The sequence below is a fragment of the Diospyros lotus genome, chromosome 7 (assembly GCF_014633365.1).
Source record: "Diospyros lotus cultivar Yz01 chromosome 7, ASM1463336v1, whole genome shotgun sequence".
NCBI classification, from domain to species: domain Eukaryota; kingdom Viridiplantae; phylum Streptophyta; class Magnoliopsida; order Ericales; family Ebenaceae; genus Diospyros; species Diospyros lotus.
The window spans coordinates 33,711,520-33,733,099 of NC_068344.1; the positions used below are offsets into that span (position 1 = coordinate 33,711,520).

Below are 21,580 nucleotides of genomic sequence, written 5' to 3' on the forward strand. Positions count from 1 at the left end.
GGTTTGGACAGTTTGCAGTTCGGTTTTAAACCAAATCACCTAAGAAAATAAAATAAAAAAATATAAAAGAATTATTATTATAAAAATCTAATAATTGGCAGCTATTTATTTTTTATACTATTTTGTCTTTATTTTTTGCTCCTATTTATTTATATTTAATTATCTTTATTTATCAATATTTGTGTCTTTATTTATCATTTTTCAATATCTTTTTTAGCGATTTTAAATAGCATTTCAAACCGCGATAAACCGCACCAAACCAGACCGTGGTCTAATTTGGTTGAAAAATCACACTAGTGATTTGATGTGCTAAAAATGATTCAGATCGACCAAAACACACCGCGAACACCTTAATAGGTTGGGGTGTTGTTGGCAACAAAAGGGGTGGATGTTCAGAGTGGTTGGTAGTGAAATATAAGAGTTAAGAAGAGCCATAAATTTGGGGCAAATATGGCCGAATAAGATGGGAGGTGGCAAAATGAGTGGTTTTCATAAAATGGTTGAGCATTCTTATAAAATGGGTTTTCATTCATTCCTATTAATTACATGAAAAGAAATTATATTTTTTTCTTTTTTCCTTTCCCATTCTCATTGTTTCATGGTACGATACTCCATTTTTAGTTGAAGATTGAAATTATTTTATACAAGTATAGAAGGGACCCACTAATTAAGAATTAGTTCAATCTTAAGTAATGTATGTTAATTAAAATATAGATAAAAAAATAAAATATAGAAAGTATTTCAAACTTTTATTCATTCTAATGTGTTTGTTAAATTTATATGACAATTCTTATAAAAAAAGTCACGTAATTTTTTATCTGCTATTTTTCAGATATGTTTATCTTTTTTTATCTCCCTTAAGATAAACATATATTTGACCTTACATATAATAATAATAAAAAAATAATGCATATGTTTTACAATGCTTTCTAAAAACTTTAACAAATAATTTAATAAAATTCATGAAATATTTTTATGTCTTATTTTAATCATTCCATATATTGGTCTAAAAAAAATTCTAATCTTATCTTGATATAACTTTATTTTACTCATTTTAATAAATACTATCTTAGGTAATATTTGTTAAAATGAGAAAAATAAAGTTAAAATATTTTTCGAACTAAGATATGAAATTATTAAAATAAGACTATGAAAAATTGTAATATTTATATCAGATTATTTATTAATTTTTTTAAAAATATATTAAAAAATATATGAATTATTTTTTTCTATTTATAAAATACAAAAAAAATTATATAGAATGAATGGAGATAAATTTATCTGAACAATTCTCACGTAATTTTTTTAATAAATTATTAAATAAATTTAATAAATATAATAAAAAATAATATTTTTTCGTACCCTATTTTTTTTCAACTCATATTAACGAACACTACCATATAATATAAATTGAGCGACGAAACCAAGGATTAATTGGCCAATTAGAAGGTGCCCCATTATAAGCTTTTCCGTAACATTGACAAGCTTAAGATAGCTCAGCTGCATTAATTATTATAATATATTAAAAAATGTTAGCCATTGCCGACATTTTCACAATAGGCATCAGATCGATTGACGTAATCACACTGATTATAGGCCCAAAGTCCCTCTCATTAGCGACACCCCCCCCCCCCCCCAATCCATCCTTATCTTCATGTGGGCTCCCTTTCCCCCATTGATCCATTCTTTGATTGAATCTACCCTTCTCGACCCATCTAACCGCCATTTTTCGACGTTATAATTCCTATTTAATTATTATAACTATTGATATTTTCTTGGTTGAATTAATTTAAATTTTATATTAGCATAACTATTAGTATCAAAATATTAGCAAATAGACTTGATTGAGTAATAGTTAAAAAATAAGATAATTTAAAAAAAAAATCCAAATTAATTAAATCGACTCGATCACTGTCGATTAAGTTAATAAAATAAGATTTAATTCCAATCAGCTTAAAAAATAAAGATCAACCAACACATCATTTTGGTAATACAAGTAAAAGGGGATCCAATGGGAGTGCAAGGCTTGGCTAACACATGTTGGGGTGGGGCTTAGTCGAATGAAGCAAGAAAGGTGGGAAAAGAGGGGTGATGAGGTAAGGGAGGGCTAGGGCGGCAGGCATTATGGGTGGTTTATTTTATGCATATATTTGGTGGGTTGCTTTGATGATGATCAAAACCATTCGCAACTGGGTCCAATAACAAGACCCTCTATGGCTTTGAAAAACACTTTTGGTTTTATAAGAACATTTGTTTAGAGGTTGCTGAGATCAGGGGTTGCATCTTGGAAGCATCCATCTGACCACGAGAGAGATTTGCGCATTTCATCCTCCTTTTGCTTATTGTGATGATGCTTCTTACCACTATCTCCTCTAATTATATATGATTTTGTCACTTTTATAATTTGAAATATCAAAGGTGATGTTATTATTTGAAATATTAAATAGAAGAGAGTAGTTGCGTTCAATAACTAACAACTAATGTTAAAGCAATCGAATCTTTCGTCACGAATTTAATCATCTGTCAATTTTAAACGAGAATTATAGTTAATACTAAAATCACATCTTGAAATCTTGAAATGATTAGGTGTAATAATAGTTCATAATTTATCTAAAATTAATGGCGAAATGGTTGAAACTATCACTTTATATTTTATTAAATAATTACATAATGATAATATCAACCGTTTCGTCCCTACTTTCAGGTCATGATTTCAAATAAATTATCAAAGTTGTAGGTGAAATAACATTCTCGTCGGGGTTTGGAAATTAAAAAGCTTAGAACCATCAAATCATATTCTAAGAATTCATTTAGAAGTAAAAACAAAATTAATACCATAAACGCGAAAGGAAACACACAAAACAGACCAAAAGATGGGATAGATTGAGGCCGGCCGCCATATACTTTTGGCAAGATGGATTGGGATTTAGGCGGCCAATAAGAGAACATCATCCACAGTGGACGACAAGACTTTGCTCATCGGATAATCCAAACCCAACAATATTTACATTGTTTTAATGAGTAGGGTGAATGACCAAAATGGCCAAAGTTCATGACGTGTTGTGGTTAATTTAAAAAGAGAGAGAATTCAATTATTAACTAAAAATTTTAAAATATTCAAATTAAATATTTAAAATTTATTGAGTATGTGACGTATTTAGCCTTTAAATTCTCCATTAAAAGTGAGGGTAAATACTTAATTATTTTGAGAGTAATAGTACTTGCATATCAAAGTTAACAGTTATATTAATAATTAATTAATAAAGTGTGAATCTAATGGTGGAAGAATTTGAAGTGGGTTCCGTATTTGGTAGGGCCCCCCTAAAGGTCCAGAGCGTGCATTGGGATGTGAGTCCAAAAGCATGCAGATTCCTGAACAAGTTGATGCCCATATGATCTGATCTGATCTGATCTGATCTGAGGAGAAATTAAAAAGCTCTGTTTTTTGCACTTCACTGTAATACTGTGACGATGTGTGTTTGAGTGGTTGAGAAATGACAAGGCAAGGAAAGGGTCACAGACAGAATGGAGAAGCTTCATAATCATTTTTAAATGAATTTGCAGCTTATAATTTATTTATAGAAAGATAGATTATTTGACTGACTGACTCTATGAAGCATATTCCCTAAATTTATTTATTCATTCAAAGGCACAATGATTAGGGGCTCCCATTGTCTGTGTCCCACACCATTGCATGGTTAATGGTTTTCCCTAGAAAATATAGAGCGAATCAAGTGAGGGGACAGCTTAAAGCCTTTAAAGTAAGGCGCATACACACTTTATGAAACCAATCCAATTGCATCTCTCTCCCACGCTCCTTGCAAAAAATGAAAATTTGGGGGACCCTAAATTCTAAAATTCTGAAAGGTATTTATATAATTTAATTCACTTAGTGTTACTAAATAAAAATAATAATTATATAATGAGTATTATGTATGTTAATACATGAAACGTTTATCTAACATAGATAAAATTAAAAAAAACATATAACCCTGAGTGTGACCCCATCCCTGTGTATGTTTGTATGAGTGTCTTTAAGGTGGACAAGAATATTTTTTGAGTAAAAAAGGTAAAATTTCTCTTCTTAAGGGTCCCTCACACACTGTCTCACGCACGTGAGAGGGATTAATCACGATACACGACAGCAGGGGCGGATGCAGAGGGGGGCTTGGGACTGGGCTGTGTTGGGAGTTTATATATTTATATATATATTATTATTTATTATATATTTTTCACTATTTATTATATATTTTTTTTACTGTTTAATTGGGGCTGGCACGGGCTGAAGCCCGTGCCAGCCCCCCCTATATCCGCCCCTGCACGACAGCACACCAGATAACAGACATAATGCATGATGCCCACAAGAAGTCACCCCACAGGAAGGTAAAACTCCTACACTGTGATTGTTATGACTCGAACCTACATTTTTAGGTACAATCTGTTATCTAAAAACTAATCATACTATGCCCAATGAGGGATGGATAGGAACATTTCTTGTTGATATATGTTCTGGGTTGGGGCATAGGGTAATGGCCCTGATATCTATTCCACATGTTTGGGAGCGGAGATTCCAGAATATGCACAAAGTGTCCACTTGCTAAAATCAAAATCCAAGAAAGATAAGATAAACAAGAAGCCATCACATGGTATAATTTAATGCCCTTTAAAATTTGGACAAACAAATTGAACCCAAAAAAAGACATAATAATAAAAAAGGGACAATGAATTGGTTATCCACCAAACAGCCTCTCCCTCTCTTCCCCTCTCTCTTCCAATTCCAACAAAAACATAAGACCAACCCCCTCCACATCCTTTCACTTGCCCATGTTCTTTGCCGCCCCCCTCCCTCCACTCATTCATTGACACGTCTTGTCCCAATCACTATTTCTCTTTGTGCCAGAAGCAATTTCTGTAAATTATTCAACTAACTAATTAAAAACGTATTCACCGATTGCTAATGAGTGGGACTCCATCCATCGTTTGTACAATTCATCAAAAGAAAATTCATTAAAGCCCAATTCACGAAAAGAAGAAAGAAAAGAAAATAATAAAAAGAAAGAAATATTGAAGAAGCCCTGCAACGGCCTCAATAGTGGGTCAACTACCCAAGCTTTGGAAGTTGGAACTTGGAAGGCTTGAGACCTGCGAAGTCTGGGAATACCAAGAAAGAGAAGAAGAAGAAGCCCCAGTGATTTGTACAAAATTGGAGGAGTAAATCAGGGATTGTACACGAGCATGTACGGGGGAAGAGTTAATAGCAATAGGCCAGCCGGCGGGGAACCAACCGATCCCTGAGAATTCCGTTGTAGAGCGCCGCACGGTTCGCCGGCATTCCCTTGATTTCCTTCCCGTTCTGCCCCTTCTTCGGCGCCGAATTTACGGAAAAGCCACCGCCGCTGTTTCCGTGGCCGTGCTGCCGCCGGAACTCCTCGCTGTTCCCGGCCGGGTCGACGACGTCCTTCGCGAAGTGCACTCTCTTCTTCTTCTTCTTGAATCGCTTCTTCCCCTCTGCAAAATTAAACCCCAGAAAATCAGAAACCAGGGAATCATTCAAGATGAGTGGAAGAAACCCATCAGAAATGGGGCGGAAGTGGAAACGGAACCAACCTGAGGCTGAGGAGATGCAGGGGCGAGGGGTCGGAGGGGCGGCGGCCGGGAAGGACTTCTGGAGGCGCAGCGCGAGGAGGATTACGGTGCCGGAGACGGCCATGGCGGTGGCCAAGACCACGCCTTGAGAAGTCAAGATTGAAGACATAATATGGTTCTTGGGAGAAAGGGGGTTGTTGCAGTTGGTCAAGAAAATGGAGATGGTGGTTGGCTTTCAGCTTCCTTGCAAGCTTGGAAAATATATAGTATCTTCTTCCAGTGCAAATTAAATACACGACCATATACTTCTATCTATAATAATATATATATATATACGTTTAGAGAGAGAGAGAGAGAGAGAGAATAGATGGGTCTTGGTCTTTAGAGAGAGAGAAAAGCTTGGGAATCAATTCAAATCAAATGGTTTTGCTTTATAATTTGGGCTATTATTATTATTATTATGTATTAATTAACTCATCGTCGTCATATATCATATATTTAAAATTTTCCACCACGAACGATAATTAAAATAAATAATAATGGTGGAGAAGAGAAGCTGCGATTGGATACCGAGAGAGGCTGCCCGATGGGTTGTGAGCGTGCAGTGCACGGCAATGATAGTGTGAAAGTACAACTAAATAATGCTCTGGGTCAATTTGCTTTGCTTCTTTCACACGAGTTCCTTTCCTACAAGCACGTGCCGCCTCGACCACGCGCTTCTCCTTAATAATTCCCATTATTATTATTTCCATGTTATATACACAAAAACATTCACCTCTTATTTTTATTTTTATATTTTTAATGAACGAACGAACGCCTCGATGTTTGACCCTATAATTTCAGCATGAGAGATAAATTAAGAAATTCAGCAGACAAGTTTCGACCTCTAGCACAACTACAAATATGAGGATGATAAGTATTTTTCATTTTTTAGAATCGTTCCTTGTCTATTAAATTATTTCTTGATCAAAACTCAAATATGAAATCTAAAGGTTCAAAAAATAACATCCAACACATTCTTCCTTTAATAGTTGATCTACGCATTGGGGGCAACATTCACCCCTTTTTAAAATTATATTTACATCCTTTGAGGTTACTCACAAGGCTTCTTTTTTTTTTTTTTTTGTAGGGATCATTATATTTTCTTTTTGATTTTTTTTAATTTCTAACAAAATTCTAACTAAAATTAATGAAAATTTTCTATTCACTTACTAAAAATTTGTTACAAATTTTATGTATATACAAAATCAAAAATTTGATCTTCTAAATAACATTATTTAATTTATACTAAATAACACTCATATGATAAATTAAATATAATAATATTATAGGGTCAACTATTTAATTTTTTTAACACAACTCGATAGGGTAGACCCTACATCATTATATTTGATTTATCACATTAATGTTGCTTAATATAAATTAAATAATCTTACTTAAAAAATTAAAATTTTACAAAATTATATATATATATATTGACACAATTTTTGACATGTTAAGTGATGATCGATAATATTTACTTTATTTTTATTTTTTATTATATATATATAAGGTGAACTTTTTCATAGAGTTAGATGAAATTTATTAAAAAAAAACTAAATTATAATAAAATTTAAAAAATTAATAACTATCATAAGATAACTTTAAATAAAAAAACAATTTTAATTATATTATTGGGACTTGGCGGGAAGAGTGGGCGTGACGCGCGGGATGGAGCGTGAGGGTAGGGAAGGGGAATCAATAATTTAGTTTAAATGTCGTTGAAAAGAAGGGAGGGGGTGTCGGACGGATGGAAATGCATGGATGCCTCTGCTTACTGCTCAGCCTTAGATGCGGTTTCTGATGCCCAGATCTGATTGCTGATTGGACACTCATTCTTGACCAATCCAATGCCTCCCCCTCCTATTTTGACCCACCAGACCTGTTGGGATATTATTAAATTAGGGTTTCTCATGATGTGCTTATATATAACTATATTCCTAATTATTTATTTTGAGAAATATATTTTTTAAATATAAATTATCGGCTTGCTATAGACCAAGTCAACAAGCCCATGACGCAATTGGCAAGTTGAGTTGGGGGCGTGCAAAATTTTGATAAATCAAATTATTCGAATTAAATTGAGTCATTTTAATTAGTTTAATAAAATAATTGAAATATAATAAAATATTATTGTTTTCAACATAATATATATAATTTTAATTTTAAAAATTTGAAAATTAAAACCCCAATTCTAAGCAATCATGTGACTCATTCTCTAGTCTTCATCATTATGCTCTTTCTCTACAATTACGAAAGTGCAACAACTCGTCGTTATTGGCACTTTTTTCTCTTCATTCGTTTGGTATCTTTGAGTTTTCGTCGTGGTCCTTTTCTTTTCTGATGTTAGTCCAATCCACACTACTTGTCAAGATCTAGCAATTTGCACCTTCTTTCTCTCTCTAGGCCTTTCCTTCCTCATATAAAAGTAGACATAATTCGGTTTGATACTTTTTTTTTTTTTAGAATTGTTGATGTTTTGAATTGTTATTAATTATACATCATAGTTTTTATTTAATTTATATAGTTTTCAGATTTTTATTTAAAACCCGATTTGTTCGGTTAATTAACGAATCAAAACAAAATTTTCTTCAATCTATTTGGTTGCCCACAAATTTCAATCGATTTGATTTGCTTGTTAACAAGTTCATTTAAATTTGTTCAGCTTTTAAAATTCGGTTTGTTCGGTATGCTCACCACCGCTAGGCTGACCCGACAACTCATTTGAGGTCGTGCCAAACTGACTTCAGCTAAAGGTCGATGTATTGGAAGTGTAGGGCAATTTATTTGGCCCCTCATACTTATTTGTGGCCTAAAGAGTTGGCGAAAGGTCCAACATTTTGATCGGCGTGGGTGGGGAGAGTAGGTCCTCAAAGCGTACGGGAATGAGTTTACTGTTCACATTGACCCGCTGAAAAATCAAGGTCTACTTTGCGTTTGTGCTCATTTTTCATAAGATATTCTAGAAATTTGTGATGATAATAATTCTAAAGCTTTTATTTTTCTAGTCAAATTTTGTGTTCTTGGTAGTCATCCAAATGATCTATGTATTAATAATTAATACGTTGATTTAGTAGCTAGCTAATTATTATTTTAAAAGTAACGTTGTAATAATAGATATTGTTCTAATTATAAATTATAATTTTTGGTAGCCAGCTATTGTTTTGGGTCGTGATCGCGTTGATACTGTGCTAAACAATGGTGTTCGCATCTCTCTGAACATGGACCGGATGCGATTCACGCGTCCTAGTCCTTTTCGTGAGAATTTCATTAGGCCCGACGTGAAAGAAAGAAAATAGGAATTTGATAATTGTTAGTTCAGTTCAGTTAGCTGAATGAATAGACTTGAGAGAGAAAAAAAAGAAAACGCAAAGTCGGTTGACTGGCTACACAGTTAGCTACTTCATTTTCTAATTTTACATTATAACTAAAAGTTGTATAAATTGCTCTACTAGACTCGTCCATCCTATAAAACCCTCTCTATCAGCATCCAATTTTATTCACAATCACAACTCTTGCAAGCAACCCAGTTGCCCCTAGTTCGGTCCTTTATTTGATTATATTATGGGTGAAAAAGACATATATAACATGATCCAATTAATTGACAAATCATAACAAACTCTCCCATGTCCAATAGGCAATAGCCCGTTATTAAGCATGCATACCCGATATTTTACAAATCGTTCCCTTCATTCAACCAAACATACAAAAACCTATACCGGGTTTGAACACGAGGGGATAATTTGACGACCCACAAAGCACATGCCATTAATGTGAAAGGAAGGACATCAAGTTGTAAGAATAGGCGGAAGGAAGTCAGCTTTAGCTCCGAGCACCGGAGCTTTAGTGTCCGGGAAGTGCTCTGTGTTGGGCAGCTCAGTGACCATCCCCTCCGGCGTGACTCTAATGGGGTAACAGAGCAGGTGACCGCCCAAGTCATGATCCAGCCTCTCGCGGGAGTATATCTCCCAGTACTCCTCTGCAATCCGGTTCACCTTCTGGATACAATCCAAACTCTCCGGCCGGACGAAGGATTCGTCCAGCATGCCTAAATGCTCGTACCACAATGCCATCCGGAAGCCGTGAATCTGTCCCCTGGCCGGCCGCCGGCCGGCCAGGTGGTGTGGCTGGTACCCTCCCATGGCGATCTCCGAGTCCCTAGCCCCGTCCATTGACCTCTGGTTTATGTTGGCCGATCCGATGATTATGTATTCATCATCAACTGCAAAAGAAAATTAACCATTTTGATCAATTCTGATCTTATAATCGGAATCGGTGTTTTGTCGATGACTTACCGATCATCATTTTGGCATGGACGTAGATCATGAAGCGCCGGGCCTGCTGAGCGCGGCTGTAATCGGTGTCTTTTTCCGGCGTCTCAGAAGGTTCATATTCGTCGGGCTTCTTCGTCTCCCTGTTGCCGAGGCAGAAGAAGGTTAAATAATCTCTGGGTTCTGCATCCAGGCCCTTGGCACGGATTGCCTGAGCTATGTCAGTATACATCATCTGCATTGTTCTCTTCTGCCAGTCGAGAATGGCCTGAACCGACGCGCTCTCCGGGATTCCCTCCGGCCACATTGGGACGACGACGTAGACGGAGAACCGTTCCCCGGCTTCGATCTTGCTAATGATCTTCAGCGACAGTTCTTTGGGAACAAGATGCAGAGCGCCCACGTCTTCGTCCTTGACGTCGCCGGAGTTCCATCCGAAACAGCTCCCAAGGAAGTACTGGTTCTCAATGTAAATGAAGTTCTTCGCCCGGCGAATGGCGTTGATGTAAGCGTCCTGAATACTCCGGTCAATGACGTTGTCCTTGCCGCTTACAAGGCCGGCCCTGGCGGCGGCTTCGGGAGTTTTCGGGAAGTCGGATGCGGCGCCGCCGTCGATGGACCTGAAGAGCTGAACGTTCCATGATTCTGGGTCTTCTGGGAACATCACTGGAGAAGGAGGTATAATTATGTTCCCCATATCTGTCAGTTGAAGCAGCAGACCTTGCTTCCCTTGCTTCCTCCATCTCTGCTCAAAATTGAAGAGCACATCCCAGGCGATCGGTCCTTCCAACCGGCAATGGACGTCATGCCAAGGCTCTCTCGGCCCGCCTTTCTTCACGCTGGAGCCGGAAAAATTAGGTTGGTGAAAATCATCATGATGTGCAGATTCCAGGGTCCTGAAAAGGGAATGAAATGGGGTATCATATCTCCCATCACAGAGATCAATTCCACCCACAAAGCTCAGTATTCTCCTCTTTTCGGAGCCTGGGTTCGGCATCTCAGAATCCACAACCACAATCTTCTGGTGGTGAGTGAACATGGTGGAAATCTCCAGGCCCTGAACAAGGCTGAGTGCATCATCAGGGTTCCTTGGGCATAGAATACAGTTGACTTTAGTATTTTCGAAATAGCTTGAGGTTTCTTCATCATGTGTGGCCATTAGTCCATCCTTTTTGAGCTGTTTGACAGAGGTTCTATCATCCCAAACCAGCATTAGAACTCTCACTCCTTCTTCAGCCTTCTTCTTCAGAAGCTCTCCCAAGGTTGAATCCCAGCCGGGCTTCTTCTGCCTCCTCGAGTCCCTCATCAGTTTGATCTCAGTGTACACAGACCAGCCAGTTATGTAAATCAAGTGCTTGGCATTAGAAATGGCGTCAAAAATGTCTTCCCAGCATCTATGTGGCTCGTAATTTTTCCCCCCAGAAAGAGGAATTGGGGGTATGAATTTGTCTGGAATGTGAGCATCTTGATAGAGTGTAACTCTGCAACCATTTCTCTGCGTGAAGAAGGTGAAAGGCACGCCGGGAAACTTTGGACTTCTAATCCCACGAGCCCAATTCAGCTCTTTACTAACATCAAGAAACTGGACCTTCACATGGAGCTTTGAATGACCATGAATGGGTTTACCATCTTTGTTCACAATCTCAAGCAATCTATCCACTTCTTCTCCATTAAGGAGTTCTTTGACAGAGATGTAAGCTCTTCCGATCAGTACTGCTCCGATGGGATTATCGCCTTTGATGGAGAAGACTACCCTAGAAGCCATGTGGGCGCAGTAAATGTGGAAAGACTCGTACCACTGGGGATTTGGATCGTTTTCTAAGAGTCTGGTTCGGCCAACTCTGGCTCTCTCTAAATCTATGGTGGCATAGAGTTTGGAAGCGCTCTTTTTGGATCCCAAAGCTTCCCCAACGTGCTCCACAACCTGGAGGTTGAATTCATGATTACAAGATGAGTGGTCTGAGAACTGTATAGAATGAATGAAAATTATTCGATGTTACAGAGTTATGTTTAGAACAAGCTAAACAACGCACTGATGCGGGATTAACACTGAAGGATTTGCAATTTAATCGACAAATAAAAGATAGGATCAAACTGTCTCATCTAATGAAGTTCAAACACCATTGCAAATTGACATCTGCTATCAATTGACTCAAGATTTCGGTAAATTAGTGAACAATCTTCAAAAAATATATATATACAACTCAAACTGGCACCGACATATGTTGGACGATTAGGTCTCCTTCCTATGTGGATAAAAACTCGAAACTTTATATTATGTTATAATTCCAGTCCGTTGTAGGGGTTTATGGATCGTTTTGTTTCGGCTCAATTACGAAAGCCTTATCCCTTTAATTGCTGCAACTAGAGTTTTTATGAATAGCTGTTTTGGACAAATTTGTAGTTGAAATTTCAAAGAGAATAATCACGGCGAGCCCATTGAATCAATTTTTATCAAATCAATGATCGAAAGGTCATATCTGATATGGTAAAGTTGACTCCTGGGTCAAAAACCATGTACAGAAAACACTGGGCATACCCAGACTATGAACAAAAGGCAAGGATCGCCAAAACAAAGCTATCCCATAGCAAGGGCCTCAAAATGGACTAAAACAGTTCATGATAAAAAAAAAAAAAGTTAAAGACTCCTGGGGATGACGTAGCTGACACATGATTCTTCAATCTGAATGGTGGTTTGATCATCAGAGCTCTAAATCCAAAGTTTGCTGTCAAAACTGTATTCTTATGTTTTGAGTGAGATTTGCCAAACTTACTACCTGTTCTATGTCCTGGAATGCATATCCATTATTAAGTTGGAAATATATTGTAAACTTCATTTATTATAGTAGAGATCTTGAAGTGGACTTCTAACTCACATGACTTTTCCCTTGCGTTTTTGGCTACCTAACGTACTATGTGTCAAAAAGTGTGTGATTGTGCTTTTTTTTTTTAAAGGTTCATCATCAACTGAAAAATATCCAAGAGGAAATGCAATAAACAAGAGCAGTGGAATTTGCATCATTACGCAAGAACCAGCACAGATTATCATACGATCATAATAAACAACTCAGATTAACAGATTTTTTTTTAATCGCAGTAATTTATCTGATTCAGAGAGAGAACTTTGTGCAAGAAATTGCCGCCGGAGGTGCCGTGGAGCTTGTCGACATCGTAGATGGTGGCGTGGAGAGTTCCATGGAGGAGAATCTGCGCCATGGCGGCGTCTGCAAATGCAAATCCAGAGATTCAACTGTTCCATAAACACAATCCGAGCAGAGAAAATGGCAGAGAAGAAGAAAGAGGAAGAAGAAGATCAACGGAAATGGCAAGAGATTACGGCGTACCTGTGAATCTGCAGCGAAGAGAAGACTGAAGAACGAGAGAAACCGAGTCTCCAGAGAATCGGAAAAGAGAGAAGACGACTCTTAAGAACGAAGATACTGACTTTCACGCTCTACATGTGCGTGTGTATATGTAGATGTAGATGTAGATAGCACCCATGATAAAAGTGAAGACGGAGAGAGCTTTTCAGGGGAGAAAGAACTGGCCAGTATGCTAAGGCTGTGTTTGGGTCATTCCAAATAATAATTTATAATAATGTGCATCTCATTTACATTACCCATAAATATTTTCTTTAATAATTAATTGTGTTTGTTTTTTCTCCTTCGATTTCCATTAAAAAATATATATATATATATATCGACATGGGCTTAGGTCCCACGTGGCGCCGTGTGATTGGGAAATTGGGACAAGTGTTCAAGAAAAATCCAAAACTTAATCTAAAGGAAAAGGGTAATGCTACAGGATTGCCCGACGCGGGCCCCCCTCCCCCCAATTATCCCCGCATACTACATTCATTTAATTTTATATATTTTTAAATATTACTATAAATTATTATCTAAATAAATAATTAATTCTAATTTATTATAATTACTTTAATAATTACAATCCTAATTTATTTATTTTTTTAATCATAACAGAACTTATATATATTTTATGTCTTTTTAAATTATGTCTATCAGATAAAAGTATAATCGAATCGATCGAATTACTTAAATTGAACGGATCAAATTTTTTCTAAAATCGAATCAACTAGATCGAATAGATGTTCAAATAAAATAGATTGAAAAATTAAAAATATCAAATCGTTTATGTTGTCCAATATTAACGTAATTTAAGTAATAACAATTTTAAAATTCTTATCTGATTGAACCCCTATTTCACTTTTCTCCCTAATTAAATCACGTCGAGTTCATTTGAGTAATTTGATCAATTCGGTTACATTTTTATTTGACAGACATAATTAAAAAAGATATAAAATATGTATAAAATATGTTATAATTTAAAAAATAAATAAATTAAGTAATTCCGATCAAGATAAGAATGCCACCTAACTTAATAGCAATTTTGGAACGAACACTAACTAGATGATAGCCTCGTGATTCACGAGCCAGCTACCTTTAAATTAATATAAATAATAATACATAAAATTAAATATGTTTAATTAAATTAGAGTTCTATTTTAGAATAAATTATTATACCAGTGATATCAAAATTAATAAGAGTTATAAGAACAGACGATAATATCTAATTGCATTCATCGTTAAAGAGAAAAAAAAAAGATTTATTAAATTATTATCTTTATATTTAAATAAAATATTAAATTGAGTGATATAAATATTATTAAAAACACGTGTGATATGTAATGATAAAATTATTTAATTTAAAAAATCTACTTTTTATTAGAGTGAATGTTAACTTTATAGAATAAGCATTGAATCAATAATTTTTTCTTATGATATACGCACATGGAATTATTGCTTCAATGATTTTCGACAACTGTTGAACAAAGTGATTTATATGTTAATATTTTTTTGGGTAAATTATATGAATCCGAAGCTTACAGTAACGTGCAATTTACTCTTTGTCCTTTCGATTGTATTAAATTTTTTTTATATTTATAAAATATTATAATCAATTATAATATATTATTATTTTATATAATTTTGTGTAATCTACTTAGTTGATTAATGTAAAATTTTATATTTTTTTGATATATTACAATTCTGTATGTAAAATTCTGTATTTTATATATAAATTATTATATAAAATAATAACAAATTATAGCTAATTACAACATTTTGAAAATATAAGAGAATTTTTTGATGCAATCGAAAGTATATGGAGATAAATTACATATGACTCTAAGTGCAGGAGAATTTCATATAATTTATCTTTTTTTATATTTTTTTATTATGTTTATAAATTTTACTCTCCATTTTATGGTTAAAGAATTATTTTTAACCATAAATACAATGCTGATTAAGGCAATGTCATAGTTATAAGCTTCCTATTTGTTATCATTTTACATTAAGATTTTTAGTAGGGATAGGCCATCCCTTTCCTTCCCACAGTAAAAGGAAACATATGTTCCCACTATTCCACGATAAAAACCCATGTACAATGACTGCACGACAAACATATTTAATAAGTGATTAAGACAACCAATAATAAGATAAGATTTGAACCCAACGGATTTTAAAGTCTTTTGGAATCTTCAATTTCATGAAAATGGAGGATAACAAAAAAAATTAGCATAAATTTACTCATAAACGCACCATTAGGATAGATTTTATTTAGTTTTATTGTCGTTTGTACATAATAATAAATTTATTAATTAAAAATATCATCGAGTCACTTAGATTCTACTAGAAAGAAAATAATCAAAAGATATAGGGTAATACCAACATAAATATTTCGATACTTAAATTAGACACTAAAATTTACTAAAGACTTGAATGTAGTATTGATATCAATATAAGAAGTGTATCCTTTTGAAATAAGACCCCATCTATTTATAAAAGACCATGGAGATTTATGATAAGTATCTTGGCATTTCGAGATCTACTAGAATTAAAATTTTTGCAGATAATATCTATCTTGATATTTCAAGATCTACTAGGATCAAAGTTTTTATGGATAATATCTATACTTTTTGTAAAACTTTTGGAAGGATTTTCGAATATTGGAGTTATTCTATTTGCGTTTTATTTTGGAACCACCCCAATCAAGAGGAATTTTTCAGGACAAACTCCATGATGGAGCTTGATTATGATCTCTCGACCTTCGGTCCACAGGAGACTGTAATGGTTTTTCAGCCTTTCGCGTATGTTTCCATCTTTAAACTCAAAAATTATTTTGGATTTTTAGATTCTTTTGATATATTTTTATGAGCTTTTGTTTATAACACATCAAGTTTAAAAATAATTTTACAAGTCCTTATTGTTTAGTTTTTCTTGAATGTTTCATGTAGAGCTATTTTAAACCCTTTGGTTTAAAATGTCTATACAAATATTTTGTTAAAATACAATACAATACCAGCTTGTGAAACAGTTTTTTGAAGATTGAGTCCATTGCTTGGTTTTAGCTGACTTTGAATTGTGCAAGTTCATTTTTTCCTATTTTTTAGTTGAGTCTAGTCATGGAGTTAGTGGGTCACTGTTGTTGAAAAGAAGGAGAACATGCCATTGGGTTTGTTCCGTTGTATGCCTATATAAGGCACCCTAGTTGGATCAAATAATATGATCCCTTCACATTATTTATTTTGTGATTTCTTCTACAAAGTACATTTCTCTTATCATTTATATTTAATTTTCTGTGATATTCAACAATCTAATATTAGAGCCAGAATGAGTGATCTTCAAATTGTCAGTGAAATTAAAAAACTCAACAATCGAAACTACAATTCTTAGTCGACATGCATGACATCTTACATGCAAAGCCAAGACTTGTGAGAAGTTGTTAACGGAGGTGAAGTTATGTAATTGACAACAGAGGATGTAAATGGTACGTTGCGGAAGTGGAAGATAAAAGTGGGCAAAGCATTGTTTGCTTTAAAGACTACGGTTGAAGAAGATGTGCTAGAGCACATCCAGAATGCCAAAACCCCCAAAGAAGAGGATTGTAAGAAGAATGGTCATATGGCAAAAGCTTGTTAGTCGAAGAAAAGGATTGTTGAGAGTAATGTTGCTACTTCCAAAAGCGAAGATGAATGGAATGCTGAGGCGCTTTTTGCTACAGAAGATGAGGAGTTAGCTCCCACAACAACGTCTGAAGAGATTGATTATGAGAAAGATTGGATTGTTGACTCGAGATGCTCAAATCATATGACAGGTGATAAAGAAAAGTTGCAGAATTTGTTAGAATACCAAGGGAGCCGAGTGGTGGTAACAACCAACAACTCAAAGTTACCAATAGCTCATATCGTTAATATGGTAATCTCTCCTCAATATAGTGCTAATGAGGTATAAATGTCTATCATGTTCCAGGTATGAAGAAAAATCTTTTATCAGTAGCACAATTTACATCTTCAGGCCATTTTGTTTTATTTGGTCCGCAAGATGTGAAGATATTTCGTGACCTTGAGACTATAGGAGAGCTAGTGATAGAGGAACAGAGACAAGAATCAGTGTATGTAATGTCTGCAGAAATCACATATGTAGACAAGACGAGAAAGAATGAGACAATAGACTTATGCCGCATGCAGTTAAGTCACGTTAGCTATTCCAAGCTAAATGTGATGATGAAAAAGTCAATGCTGAAGGGACCTCCCCAACTTGAATTAAGAACATACACAATCTGTGCATGATGTTAGTACGGGGAAGCGCATCAATTGCCATATGAAGAGTCCAAATTTAAAGCTAAAGAACCATTAGAGTTAATTCACTTTGATGTGTTTGGACCTGCTAAGCAAGTCTCTATCGGTGGGATGAAGTACATGGTGGCCTTTATTGATGACTTTTTCAGGTATGTGTTGATATTTGACTCTTGGTAATAAAATAGTTTTGATAATGACTATATAAAAATCAATCTCCACTATATGGATTATATGTATGAGAAAATCAATCTTTAAATCTTCTTGAAACAAAGTTATGAAAATTTATATAGGAGAAATGTTGAAGTGTGGTTGAGTGTGTTTAGATTTAAAATAAATATATTTTGATAATCTCAACTTACTTTCAAAAGAATCAAAATGAGAAGTTGTTAAGTTTTAAATCTTTTCAAATGGATAGTCGACTATGTGGTTCATTATGTTGACTATGCCTGAAAAATAGTCGACTATGCATAAGGATAGTCGACTATGCATAAATGTGAAGACGGAGAGCTTTTTAGGGGAGAAAGAACTGGCCAGTATACTAAGGCTGTGTTTGGGTTTTGCGAAAGATTTAACAGCATCATTCCAAATAATAATTTATAATAATGTACATCTCATTAACATTACCCATAAATATTTTCTTTAATAATTAATTGTGTTTGTTTTTTTTCATTCGATTTCCATTAATATATATATATATATATATCGACATGGGCTTAGGTCCCACGTGGCGCCGTGTGATTGGGAAATTGGGACAAGTGTTCAAGAAAAATCCAAAACTTAATCTAAAGGAAAAGGGTAATGCTACAGGATTGCCCGACGCGGGCCCCCCTCCCCCCAATTATCCCCGCATACTACATTCATTTAATTTTATATATTCTTAAATATTATTATAAATTATTATCTAAATAAATTATTAATTCTAATTTATTATAAATACTTTAATAATTACAATCATAATTTGTTTAATTTTTTAATCGTAACAAAACTTATATATATTTTATGTATTTTTTAATTGTGTTTATCAAATAAGAGTGTAATCGAATCGATCGAATTACTTAAATTGAACGGACCAAATTTTTTCTAAAATTAAATCAACTAGATCGAATAGATGTTTAAATAAAATAAATTAAAAAATTAAAAATATCAAATCGTTTATATTGTTCGATACTAACATAATCCAAGCAATAACAAATGCAAAATTCTTCTTTTAACTGAATCACCTATTTTCCCCCCTCTAATTAAATTAGGTCGAGTTCATATGAGTAATTTGATCAATTTGATTACATTTCTATCTGACAGATACAGTTAAAAAAAATATAAAAGATATATAAATTAAGTTATAATTTAAAAAATAAGTAAATTATTAATTATAATTATAAGTAAAATAATTGTAACTTTAACTGAATAAATTACATTTATGTGCATGCATGTATGTATGTTGGGGGGGGGTGGGGGACCCGCGTCGGGCAAGATAAGAATGCCACCTAAGTTAATAGTAATTTTGGAACCAACACTAACTAGATGATAGCCTCGTGATTCACGAGCCAGCTATCCTTAAATTAATATAAAAAATAATACATAAAATTAAATATGTTTAATTAAATTAGAGTTCTATTTTAGAATAAATTATTATACCAGTGGTATCAAAATTAATAAGAGTTATAAGAACAGACGGTAATATCTAATTGCATTCATCGTTAAAGAGAAAAAAAAAAGATTTATTAAATTATTAGAGTGAATGTTAACTTTACAAAAAAAGCATTGAATCAAAAATTTATTCTTATGGTATACAAAAAAAATCTATCAAAATCTGTTGTTATTTTACTTAATTTTGTGTAATCTATTAATTGATTAATGTAAAATTTTATATTTTTTTTGATATAATAGAATTCTGTATATAAAATTCTGTATTTTATATGTAGATTATTGTACAAAATTATGTAAAATAATAATAAATTATGACTGATTATAATATTTTAAAAGTGTAAAGAGATTTTTTAATGCAGTCGAAAGCACATGGGATAAATTACACATGATCTTAAATATAGGAAAATTTCATATAATTTATCATTTTTTTTGTATTTTTTTATCATGTTTATAAATTTTACTCTCCATTTTATGGTTAATAAAGAATTATTTTTAACCATGAATGCAATGCTGATTAAGGCAATGTCATAGTTATAAGCTTCCTATTTATTATCATTTTACATTAAGATTTTTAGTAGGGATAGGCCATCCCTTTCCTTCCCACGGTAAAAGAAAACATTTGTTGCCGGTAAAAATCATTGTCTCCCCACGATAAAAACCCATGTACAATGACTGCACGACAAACACATTTAATAAGTGATTAAGACAACCAATAATAAGATAAGATTTGAACGCAACGGATTTTAAAGTCTTCTGGAATCTTCAATTTCATGAAAATGGAGGTTAGGATAACTTTACACTTAGACGCACCATAGGTTGGATAATTGGTAATGAGATTTTATGTAGTTTTATTGTCCTTTGTACATAATAATGAATTTATTAATTAAAAATATTATCGAGTCAATTAAGTTACGTTCTCTTTACTTTTCAATTTTTAATTTTGAGTTTTGAATTTATTTTCAATTTTCTGTTTTGATAGTCTATTTTTAGAAAATTAAAAACGCTTTCTTTTTGTCATTTTGAAAAATTATTTCTCAAAATAGAAAATTATAAAACGTGTTATCTTTGAAATTTTGAAAATAATTTTTTAATAATATTTTATTCAATAAATTTGATTATTTAGTAAATTATAAATATTTAATATTAATATATTATTAAAAAATATATACATTTTAAAGTTAATGAATTTTGTAATATTTTTTTCTATTATAATAATAAAATACAAATAAATAAATATGTTTTGAGTTTTGAGTTTATTTTGGATGAAAACACTCAAAAACAACTTTTGTTGTTTTGAATTTTCTTTACAATTTTTTTTTTGTTTTCAAAAATGTATTTTTAAAAACAGTGAAGAGAACGCGTTTTCATTATTTTATAAAATTAAAAACTAAAAATGACTTGAAAACAACAAAGAGAACGCAGCCTTAGATTCTAATAGAAAAAAAATAATCAAAAGATGTAAGGTTGTACCAACGTAAATACTTCGAAACTTAAATTAGACACTAAATTTCACTAAAAACTTGAATGTAGTATTGAAATGAAGCGTATTCTTTTTTAAATGAGATCTCATCTATTTATAAAAGAGCATGGAGATTTATAAAAAATATCTTGATATTTCAAGATCTATTAAAATTAAAATTTTTACAAATAATATTTATGTTAATATTTCAAGATCCACTAAGATCAAAGTTTTTATGGATAATATCTATACTTTTTGTAAAATTTTTGAAAGGATTTTCAAATATTGGAGTTATTCTATTTGTATTTTATTTTGGAACCACCCCAATCAAGAGGAATTTTTCAGGACAAGCTCCATGATGGAGCTTGATTATGATCTCTCGGCCTTTGGTCTACGGGAGACCATTATGGTTTCCTAACCTTCCGGTCTCTTCGGGAGACTGTAATGGTTTTCCAGCCTTTTGCATATGTTTCCATCTTTAAACTCAAAAATTATTTTGGATTTTTAGATTCTTTTGATATATTTTTATGAGCTTTTGTTTATAACACATCAAGTTTAAAAATAATTTTACAAGTCCTTATTGTTTAGTTTTTCTTGAATGTTTCATGTAGAGCTATTTTAAACCCTTTGGTTTAAAATGTCTATACAAATCTTTTGTTAAAATACAATACAATACCAGCTTGTGAAACAGTTTTTTGAAGATTGAGTCCATTGCTTGGTTTTAGCTAACTTTGAATTGTGCAAGTTGATTTTTTCCTATTTTTTTAGTTGAGTCTAGTCATGGAGTCAGTGGGTCACTGTTGCTTAAAAGAAGGAGAACATGCCATTGAGTTTGTTCCCTTATATGCCTATATAAGGACTCTAGTTGCATCAAATAAAATAATCCCTTCACATTATTTATTTTGTTGTTTTGTGAGATTT

The 21,580-nt window shown here is 33.4% G+C and overlaps 2 protein-coding genes across 3 annotated transcripts; both read right to left on the minus strand.

Moving 5' to 3' along the window:
- Positions 1 to 4,929: 4,929 nt before the first annotated feature.
- On the minus strand, positions 4,930 to 5,884 carry LOC127805772 (uncharacterized). Its single transcript, XM_052342539.1, has 2 exons — positions 5,608 to 5,884; positions 4,930 to 5,508 (listed from the first exon to the last, which is right to left on the minus strand). The coding sequence occupies exons 1-2, from the start codon at positions 5,753 to 5,755 to the stop codon at positions 5,252 to 5,254; spliced, it is 405 nt and encodes a 134-aa protein (XP_052198499.1). The 5' UTR covers positions 5,756 to 5,884; the 3' UTR covers positions 4,930 to 5,251.
- Positions 5,885 to 9,140: 3,256 nt separating this feature from the next.
- LOC127806207 (phospholipase D alpha 1-like) lies at positions 9,141 to 13,450 on the minus strand. 2 transcript variants are annotated; one of them, XM_052343344.1, is made up of 4 exons: positions 13,241 to 13,450; positions 13,020 to 13,120; positions 9,921 to 11,820; positions 9,141 to 9,847 (listed from the first exon to the last, which is right to left on the minus strand). In XM_052343344.1, exons 2-4 carry the CDS (start codon positions 13,110 to 13,112, stop codon positions 9,414 to 9,416), a joined length of 2,427 nt encoding a protein of 808 aa, XP_052199304.1. In that variant the 5' UTR covers positions 13,113 to 13,120; positions 13,241 to 13,450; the 3' UTR covers positions 9,141 to 9,413. The 2 variants fall into 2 exon arrangements, with proteins under 2 accessions (XP_052199304.1, XP_052199305.1); XM_052343345.1 differs by having other exon boundaries at positions 13,020 to 13,146.
- Between the last annotated feature and the right edge of the window lie 8,130 nt (positions 13,451 to 21,580).

Excerpts from the sequence above, each read along its gene's own strand:
- LOC127806207 (XM_052343344.1), bottom strand. The coding sequence starts at position 13,112 with ATGGCGCAGATTCTCCTCCATGGAACTCTCCACGCCACCATCTACGAT. Across the intron at positions 11,821-13,019 it reads GCGGCAATTTCTTGCACAAA|GTTGTGGAGCACGTTGGGGA; the intron begins GTTCTCTCTCTG and ends TTCAACCTCCAG. Across the intron at positions 9,848-9,920 it reads CCATGCCAAAATGATGATCG|TTGATGATGAATACATAATC; the intron begins GTAAGTCATCGA and ends TTTCTTTTGCAG.
- LOC127805772 (XM_052342539.1), bottom strand. The coding sequence starts at position 5,755 with ATGTCTTCAATCTTGACTTCTCAAGGCGTGGTCTTGGCCACCGCCATG. Across the intron at positions 5,509-5,607 it reads CTGCATCTCCTCAGCCTCAG|AGGGGAAGAAGCGATTCAAG; the intron begins GTTGGTTCCGTT and ends TTAATTTTGCAG.